Below are 10,342 nucleotides of genomic sequence, written 5' to 3'. Positions count from 1 at the left end.
TAGACATCTTGGCCAACTGATCACCTTTCCCATTGTAAGTGCGAGGGATGTGCGGTATAAGAAGCTCAGTGAAGTGTTCCCGAGCTAGATTGAAAGCTTAAGCATACTTGATCATCTTGCCCTTCTCTATTTCAAATTTCTCGTTGCTTTGCTGAGTCACAAGCTGTGAGTCCGATTAGATGACAGCTCGAGTGTCTCTCATGTTTCGGGCGGCTTTGAGCCCCAACATGAAGGATCCATACTCTGCTTCATTATTAGATGCTCGGAAGTCCAATTTCATAGCCATGCTGGTTTCTTTTCCCCAGGGGGAGATCATGATGATACCGACCCCACTTCCAGCTTTGCAAGAAGATTCGTACACATATACTTTCCATTGCTCTTCTCACAATCTGAACTGTTTCATCCAGAAAATATGTTAGTGCTTGAGTGTTTATAGTGGTTCGAGGCTCAAATCGAACGTCTTATTGACTGAGCTTTGTTACTCATTTAACAAGTCTTCCGAAGGCGTTTGTGCTAGAGACAATTCTCATAAGGCACTGTTGGTTAACACGATAATGAGGTGTGATAAGAAATATGACCTCAACTTCTGAGATGTAATTATCAAAGCTAGAGCTAACTTTTCTTTTGTGGTAAGCAAATTGGTTGGTGAACCAAGGCTTCTCTTTGGACTAGTTCCTAGCTTGGTAGACTGGTTTGTTTAGGATGGGTATATGGTTTATGTAAGATTTCAACTCCTGAAAAACTTGTTCATTTTCTAGTCCATTCAAAATTCAATGACTTGCAGAGTATTTTGAAGAAAGGGAGGGACTGGTCCACAGCTCGTGAGATCAATCGGGACAGAGCTACAATTCGCCCAATTAGTTTTTGTACCACGTAAATATTCCCTGGCAACCCCATAGTAGCTAGGTCATGTATTTTTTCGGGGTTTCTTCAATACCCATATGAATGATCACGAATCCCAAGAACTTGCCAGTTTTTATCCCAAAAGTGCACTTACTCGGATTTAGCTTCAATCTGTAATGACGAAGAGTGGAGAAGGCTTCCTTTAAATCATTGATAAGTTGCATCGACCACTTTTGTTTTGACCAAAATATCATTGATAATATTTTTATCGGCCCTTTCAAAGTGAAAGTCAATTTCACTTTGAAATTGACTTTCACTATGACTCAGTACGCAGAGCTGTATATCAGAAAGATAGCGAGACTGCATGGGATTCCAGTGTCCATCGTGTCAGACATGGACCTGAGATTCACGTCTGCATTCTAGAAGAGTCTGCATCAGGCATTGAGTACCAAGTTGCTATTCAGTACAAATTTTCACCCGCAGATCAACGATCAGAATGAGAGGGTGATTCAGATTTTGGAAGACCTATTTAGAGCTTGCATGATCGAATTCCAGGACAGCTAGGAGCCGAAGTTACCTCTCTTGGAGTTCACGTACAACAAAAGCTATCAGACATATATTGGTATGGCTATATATGAGGCACTTTACGGGAAAAAGTGTAGGTCACCACTTTATTGGGATGAGGTATGGGAAAGAGCAGAGTTGGGACCAGATATTGTCAGACAGACTGCAGAGTTAGTGGTCAAATTTCGGGACATGATGAAGACCGCTAAGAGCCGACATAAGAGTTATGCAGATTAGCGGCGTAAGGATCTAGAGTTTACAGTGGACGATCATGTATTCGTGAAGGTCGCAACGATGAAGGGTGTGATGAGATTCGGAAAGAAGGGAAAACTCAATTCTAGATTCATAGGACCATTCGAGATCCTCGAGAGAGTTTAGACACTAGCTTATAGAGTTGCAATACCGCCGAATCTGACAGGAGTTCATAACGTGTTCCACATCTGGATGCTATGGAAGTACATGTCGAACCCTTCGCATGTGCTGAATATTGAGCCACTGCAGGTGACGTCGAACCTTTCTTTCGAGGAGAGACCAACTCAGATATTGGACAGGCAGGAGAGGAGGCTCCGGAACAAGGTGATCCAGATGGTCAAGGTCAAGTGGCTGAATCATTCCGAGGAGGAGGCTACTTGCGAGACCGAGACTGAGATGAGGAGTCGCTACCCGGAGTTATTCGGTACGTTTTAAATTTCAAGGACGAAATTCTATATAAGGGAGGAGAATTGTAAGGTATAGAAAATTTGAACTACGTAACCTGACTGCATGCAATCTAGGATTTTACTAAAATATGTGTTTAATTATTTTAAAGCCTTAAATGCATGACTATTGCATGGATATGCATTTTAGTTTACTAAAGTTTCATGCATTAGGGCTTTTAGTAGTATTTCGCAATCGAACGAGGAACGGAGACCAATGACAGTTAAGAAAAAATGTTTTTATTAAATAAATATTTTTAATTATTTAATATATGGTGTAATTTAATGAGATTTTAAAAAATGGGACTAGATGGGGTATTTTTACTTATCGGGTCATATTTTAAACCGGTATACAAAATTTAGCGAGTCGGGGGACTTTTTGAGGGTTCAGACAATATTTTCAAAAACGTACCTAAACGATATATTTTTCGGAAGTGTTTTTGGGCTAAAGTGGATTATTTATTGCTTAATTGGCCTAAAATCTTTTTAATCTCTTTATTTTTAATTAAGGACCCATTAACACTAATTATTTTATTAAAGCCCTAAACTCAAACCCTAATTACATCACCCTCGTTTGGCCGCCCCCTCCATATTATTCAGTGAAAAATATCCCAATAAAAAAGAAAATACGATGCATATGCTAATTTCCATATCATCTTCCAGAAAGAATCAATTAAGCATCGAATCTTGTATTTCCTTAGCCTGTTTTGAGGTCTCCTCGTTTTTAATCTTTTCTATGTGAAAGCTCTTCCAATTTTCTTGTAGTTTAATGTAGGAAACAACAGCTGAAACGAAAAATAGAACAAGAAAATTCAAACTTCATCCAAAAGGATGAATGGATTGAAAAAACATATACCTCAAAGCATGTGAATAAAAATATCACGTGAAGATGCTCCTGCAGCTCTCGATTTTCTTGTCTCTCTTTTATCTCATAACCATTCATTCTCCTATAAATAAAATCTTCACAAAACGCTTCCCTCTCTTCCTGGTTTCTTTTGCATCTTTCCTTGTGTAAATATAACCGATAATACGCAATAGGGCCACACCAAAAAGCTGGAAAACATCATAAAATGAGTTTCTCTTCCTTTTATCCATTGCAATTACTATTTTAATAGCCCTTTTAAGTTCTCAAAATGAAATATCGTTGAATTATTATTTTCCTTACGCAAGATTGATATTGTTTTCTACCATAATTTTCCACATCAATTCTTTTGATGTCCTATAGAAATTTTTTAATAGCAAATATGTGGAATAACCAATTTGATTGCTTGTACGCAAAAATCAAAACTCTGTATTAGAGTTAACATTGCATAATTCAGAAGCAATCATTTTTCAAGTTAGTTAGTTAGTTACGGAGGTTTACGGAGGTTAAATACTCCCAGTAGAAAGCAAACCAAGACTCAATGTGATACATACATTTTTACTCCCAAGAGGAGAATAACAAATTCATTCTTTCTCCTATCTGTGATATGGTATCAGAGCATATCACAGATTTTAAGGATATCTGGAACGATCTTAAGGATCGTTTTCAACAAAGCAATGGTCCTAGAATCTTTCAGATTCGCAAGGATCTGATCAATCTTCGACAAGGGCAAGACTCAGTCAGTGTTTATTTCACCAAAATCAAGGCCCTTTGGGAAGAATTAAATCACTTTCGGCCAATGTGTAGCTGCGGGAAATGTGGTTGCAATGGGGTCAAGAATCTGGAAGCATATATTCAGATGGATTAACAATGACATTCCTCATGGGACTGAATGAATCATTTACGCATATTAGGAGTCAAGTTCTACTCCTGGATCCTCTACCGCCAATCAGCCGAGTATTCGCTTTAGTCGTTCAAGAAAAAAGACAAAGAGCCATTGGGAATCAAAGCTCCATGAACGCCCCAAACCCCAACATGGCATTTGCATTCAAGAATGACCAAAATCAATCAAAATTCAACAATCGGCCACCACCAAGATTGTCTAAAGGCAGACCATTCTGTACTCATTGCAACATTCTTGGTCATACGGTTGAAACTTGCTACAAAATCCATGGCTATCCACCTGGTTTAAAGGCCAAAAACAAGCACGGAAACAAAGGACATGCCGCTTGTGTCCATCAAGAGACTGATCAAATTTGTCATTCTGAAACCCTTACAAACAATGTTGGTACAACATCAAACATTGTCCAGAATTTTGACAAGAATCAAGTGGAACAATTGATGGCCATGATGATTCAACAGCTTTATACTTCAGAAAAGAAAGTTAATCAACATGAGGGTGATAATCCTTCAGTTATCTCAGGTACTTGTTTCTCAATTTCCATCCCCAGCGCATTGAACTCTTCCACCTGTTGGATCATTGATTCTGGCGCGTCTCGCCACATTTGCTCCAATGCAAATGCTTTTATTGCTCTTAAGGCAGTAGACAACTCAAGAGTAACTCTGCCTAACAATGCATATGTTGAGGTTAAGTTTTATGGTGACATTAAGCTGGGTGATTCTTTGGTTCTATTGGATGTTCTTTACATACCAGAATTCAATTTTAATTTGCTATCTGTCAGTTCTCTTCTTGCCACCACGCCATATATAATCAATTTCGATTGTGCCTCATTCATAATTCAGGACAAAACAACAGAGAAGATGATTGGCAAGGGTAAGAAGATAGAGGGCTTATATGCTCTAGATGCTAACTCACTATATCTGAAGGCTTCAGTCAATCAGGTTGGAATACAAACTTGGCATAGCAGACTTGGACACCCGTCCATGCAGGTCTTACAGATTTTAAAAACACATTTTCATTTTGGTAATGCTGATGTTCATGATGATGCACCTTGCTCAGTTTGTCCAATAGCAAAACAGAGACGTCTACCATTTGTTCATCTCAATAATAAGTCTTACAATGCTTTTGATCTTATACATTGTGATGTATGGGGGCCGTATCATGTTCCCACGGTTAATAAACATAGATATTTTCTGACTTTGGTTGATGATTGCACTAGATTCACATGGATTTTTCTAATGCAACACAAATCTGAAGCTTCAAGTGTAGTCTCCAGGTTTAGCAATATGATTGAAACACAATTCAGTAAAAGAATAAAGGCATTTCGAACGGACAATGCTAAGGAACTGGCCTTCACGGAATTATTTCAGACTAAAGGAATATTGCATCAGTTCTCCTATGTTGAAACGCCACAACAAAACTCAATCGTAGAGCGCAAACATCAACATCTACTTAATGTTGCTCGGGCGTTATTTTTTCAGTCCAGCATACCTCTTGGTCTGTGGAGTGAATGCATAATGACAGCTACCTACTTAGTGAATCGTGTGCCTTCTCCATCCACTCAAAATAAGTCGCCCTATGAACTGCTATATCATAAACAAGTCGACTATACCCACTTACGGGTCTTCGGATGCCTTGCATTTGCTTCTACATTAGCTGCCCATCGTGACAAATTTATGCCGCGAGCACGATTATGTGTATTCTTAGGATACCCATCGGGTATGAAAGGATACAAGCTGATGGATATGCAAAGAAAGGAAATATTCATCTCAAGAGATGTCATCTTCCATGAGTTGATATTTCATTTTTCCCATATATCTTCCACAAAAGAGCTCATTGATCCATTTCCTTCAACTGTGCTCCCTAACCCGGCTCCGGTTGACACACAAGTCCCTTTGGACAGTCCTGTCATACCTATAATCTACACAATAATCTGAGGCCACGTGATCCCATCAATACACAGGCCGCAACCATGCATCAACCTTCTGACAACAGCATCCAACAAAATTTGCAGAGTGATACTATGGCCCAAGATACAATTGATGCTTCTGCACTCCCATCTCCTACTCCATTACCTATGGCTGACACTCGTACCTCCTCAAGGGTATCTCGTCCACCTTCATATCTAAGAGAGTATCATTGTCATATGTTGAAATACCATTCTCCACCTTCATCAGCAACTACTTATCCCTTAACTCACTCCATATCATATGATTCACTCTCTCATTCCTATAAAAATCTTGTGCTCAATATTTCATCTCAATTTGAGCCTCAATTCTATCATCAAGCTGTCAAACTTTATTCTTGGCGCGCAGCAATGAAGGATGAACTTGATGCAATGCACGCAAATAATACATGGTCTGTGGTTCCACTTCCCCCAAACAAACAGTCGATTGGTTGTCGTTGGGTATACAAGATCAAGTACAGATCCGATGGTACAGTTGACAGGCACAAGGCCAGGCTAGTTGCTAAGGGCTACACTCAACAAGAAGGGGTAGACTTCTTTGAGACTTTCTCTCCTGTTGCCAAACTAGCCACTGTCAAAGTCTTCCTTGCAATGGCAGCTAGTCAAAATTGGATTCTCGCTCAACTAGATGTCAACAATGCATTCCTAAATGGTGATCTATCGGAAGAAGTTTACATGGACCTTCCTCTTGGTTATCACCCCCCTGTCCAGCAACATACAACAACTCCAAAACTTGTCTGTCAACTCCACAAATCCATATATGGTCTACGACAAGCGTCTAGACAGTGGTACACAAAGTTCTCTCAAGCCTTACTGGATTCAGGTTTCAAGCAATCTCCATCGGATCACACCTTGTTTACCAGAGGATCAGCTCACTCCTTTTTAGCTCTACTTGTATATGTTGATGACATCATCATCGCAGGATCTTCACTTACTCTCATTCAAGGACTCAAGTCTGATCTTCAAAGAACGTTCAAACTTAAAGATTTAGGTGATCTTAAGTACTTCATTGGACTTGAAATAGCTAGATCCTCCAAGGGCATTTACTTATCTCAACGCCATTACAAACTTCAACTACTTGAAGACACTGGTTTACTATCTTGTAAACCGGCCAAGGTCCCCATGACACCACAAGTGCGTCTCACTTCTGTTGAGGGTGATCTACTTACCGACATCACACAATATAGATGTCTCATTGGACGTCTTCTTTATCTGACTTTGTCCAGACCGGACATTATGTTTGCGGTCCACAAACTTAGTCAATATGTTTCCAAGCCACGAACTACTCATTACATGCTGTACACCAACTTCTAAGGTATCTCAAAGCTAATCCGGGTCAAGGGATTTTCTTTCCAGCCACGTCTCCTATCCAATTGCGAGCTTTTTCAGATGCAGATTGGGCCAATTGTCCTGGCACCAGAAAATCGACCACAGGTTTTTGTTTATTTCTTGGAGATGCACTCATCTCATGGAAAACTAAAAAGCAAATCATGATTTCCAGATCATCCACTGAAGCCGAGTACAGGGCGTTGGCGACTACGACCAGTGAAGTCATTTAGATCACTCAACTACTCAAGGATCTACAGATCTCTCTTTCAACACCAGCTACCATCTTTTGTGACAATCAATCAGCCATTCACCTTGCCAACAATCCTATGTTCCACGAACGTACTAAACATATCGAGATTGATTGTCATTTCATTCGAGACAAAATCAAAGATGGGTCTATCAAGCTTTTACCCGTCCGTTCACATCTCCAGCTTGCTGAGATGTTTACTAAACCACTTCCGCTATCCACTCTATCACAACTCATGTCCAAGATGTCTGTACAAAATATTTACAGTACATCTTGAGGGGAGGCTATTAGAGTTAACATTGCATAATTCGGAAGCAATCATTTTTCAAGTTAGTTAGTTAGTTACGGAGGTTTACGGAGGTTAAATACTCCCAGTAGAAAGCAAACCAAGACTCAATGTGATATATACATTTTTACTCCCAAGAGGAGAATAACAAATTCATTCTTTCTCCTATCTGTGATACTCTGGAACTTGAGCTATTTTACGGTTCAAAAGATTTGAGTTGCGCCCATTTTATTGGCTACTCCAAGTTGAGATCATGTGCTAGATTACCATTTCCCACAATTTATGAGTTCGAAGCAATTGTTGGTATTTTAGGTTGTTATCTTATCGTTTATGTGTTATAATGATCAAAATACTGTAATTGAATTGTTATGGAATTTAAATTATTTGAGGAGCACTCTCACTATCAACCATAAAATTTAGTAAGCAGTACTCGGTCCAACATAACCATACAGACAAGGAAGAAAGCATTATTTAAAATAAATGCAAGACAAACTAGCTTACTTTCTTGAGAAAGGAGCTCAACTTGTAATTTTTCCCATGTTACGAACTCATCGTTTCTCCCTTAAACTCTATGAGTTTCAGTTACCTATCCTCTCGAACTTCCTTCACTTGAAGTATTAGAAATGCTCAATTAAGCAATGAAAATAAAATCATCTCAAACTTTGATGAATAATGCCCATGGAAGCAAAATATGATAACGAGATTCAGTGTAGAAAAAATCAGTGGCATTGTAGGTGCGAATGATTTCAACATTTTTGTGGAAGTGGTTTGAAATGTAGGTAAAGAATTGTTTCAAAAACTGTAATGTATCAGATACCATGTTAAGATTCAATCCAAATAATCACAAATCTCCATTGATGGAGATAATTAATTGATCGAAGAAAAAGTCTCAAGGAGAACTTTATTATACAAAAGGAGGAGAAAATGAAAAATCAAATTGTTTCTTCTGAAGTCCATTTCTTAAGTAGACTAACTGCCACACAACTGTCATGCTAACCAAAAACTAACTCAACCATCTAGCTCAAGCTATCGCTTATACATCAAACAGAGGGATTGATACATCGGGAAATTCATCGTGGAAGCCGCTGCTAAAGCCGGCCACCCCACTTTCATTTTAGTTAGAGACTCCACTCTATCTGCTCCAGCTCCTCAAAAATCCGACTTCATTCGAAGCTTCAAGAAATTTGGCGTCACCTTCGTCCTTGTGAGTGCAATTTTCATATTTAATCTTCTACTGAAGTTTGGAATCAGATTATTGAGTGATTATAGGTTAGATGAGTTTTATTATGATATGTTAAATGGGCACCATCTCTTTCGATTTATGGATGCATGTTTTCTGAACAATTATTAATTGGCTGATGCTTCAATTATTTGGAAAAATGTAGAGATAAATCAAAACAATTGCTTCTTATTGGATTTTGGACCGAAAAATTGAGCTGATTTTGTGGGATTCTTTTGGTGATCTCAAGTGGTGCTATTTCTTTCGTTCATAATGCATATGTAATGATGTAAGTACGCATTACTTCAAATTTTAAAAATATACTTTCATTCTAAATTTACAAACATAACTCAAAATGTTTATGTTACCTTTGGCGAGTGAAATTCTACTTGGTAATTATTTAATTTAGATGGGATTAGAGTTATTGAAACATGACTTACCATAGGTAAATGAAAATTTCAAAACGTACTAGCTATCATTTTTCTGTTGTTTTGATACTTTGATGTGATGTAGGGAGATTTGTATGATCATGAGAGCTTGTTTGTGGCAATAAGGAAAGTGGACAACGTGATATCAACCGTCGGATATGCTCAGTTACCCGATCAAGAAAAGATTGTTGCCGTGATTAAGGAGGCTGGCAATGTTAAGGTTTACTTTTAATCAACTTCCTCCAAAAAACAGGGTTAAATTATGTGTGTGTGTGTGATGGGGTGGTTTAAAAATATTTGATACCTCCAGCGATTCTTTCCTTCCGAATTTTGGAACAGATGTTGATCGTGTCCATGCCATTGAGCCAGCAAGATCAACGTTTGAAACAAAAGGGTCGGTTTCGCTGTTTTGTTGGGGTGGGAGGAATCCCTTTTACCTAAGTCTCAAGCAATTTCTTTGCTGGTATATTTCCTATAACACTGGCGCAGATAGACACCACAAATGCACCAAGGGACAAAGAACGTGAGAAATGGTTGTTAGTAGCAATTATGATGGATTTTTCTAGCAATTTGTTTTTGCAAATCAAAGATGGACTTGAATTTCTTATGCCCTTGGTATATAAACTAAGTTCATCTAATATCAGATACGGCTCGAATATGTGTCAGAATACATCAAGCATGTGTTTAGAAACTGAAAGGAAGAAAAACTGTACAATCTACATTTTGATAATGATTCCACGATATTGTGTAAAGTTGAATGGACGAAATTATTTAGATTTTTGTGTTCTTTTTATGTAGCTGTAAATAATAAAGAAGATATAGCCACTTATACCATCACAACTGTGGATGATCCAAGAACTTTGAACAAGATCCTCTACATTAGACCTCATTCCAATGCAATTTCTCTCAATGATCTAGTCTCTTTATGGGAGAAAAAGATTGGCAAAAACATTGAAATAACATACATTCCGGAGGAACAAGTTCTGGAAAATATTCGAGGTG

The 10,342-nt window shown here is 38.4% G+C and overlaps 1 protein-coding gene across 1 annotated transcript; it reads left to right on the top strand.

Moving 5' to 3' along the window:
* Positions 1–8,750: 8,750 nt before the first annotated feature.
* Positions 8,751–10,342, top strand: LOC142544184 (isoflavone reductase homolog; the record flags this gene model as incomplete). Its single annotated transcript, XM_075651247.1, has 3 exons — positions 8,751–8,897; positions 9,426–9,560; positions 9,680–10,342. Coding segments are annotated over 3 exons (384 nt in total), but the record flags the coding sequence as incomplete, so codon positions are not given.

The sequence above is a fragment of the Primulina tabacum genome, chromosome 5 (genome assembly GCF_025594145.1).
Source record: "Primulina tabacum isolate GXHZ01 chromosome 5, ASM2559414v2, whole genome shotgun sequence".
Lineage (NCBI taxonomy): Eukaryota > Viridiplantae > Streptophyta > Magnoliopsida > Lamiales > Gesneriaceae > Primulina > Primulina tabacum.
Note: the sequence above shows the minus strand (reverse complement) of the source record. Positions and strands in the feature narration are given on the sequence as shown.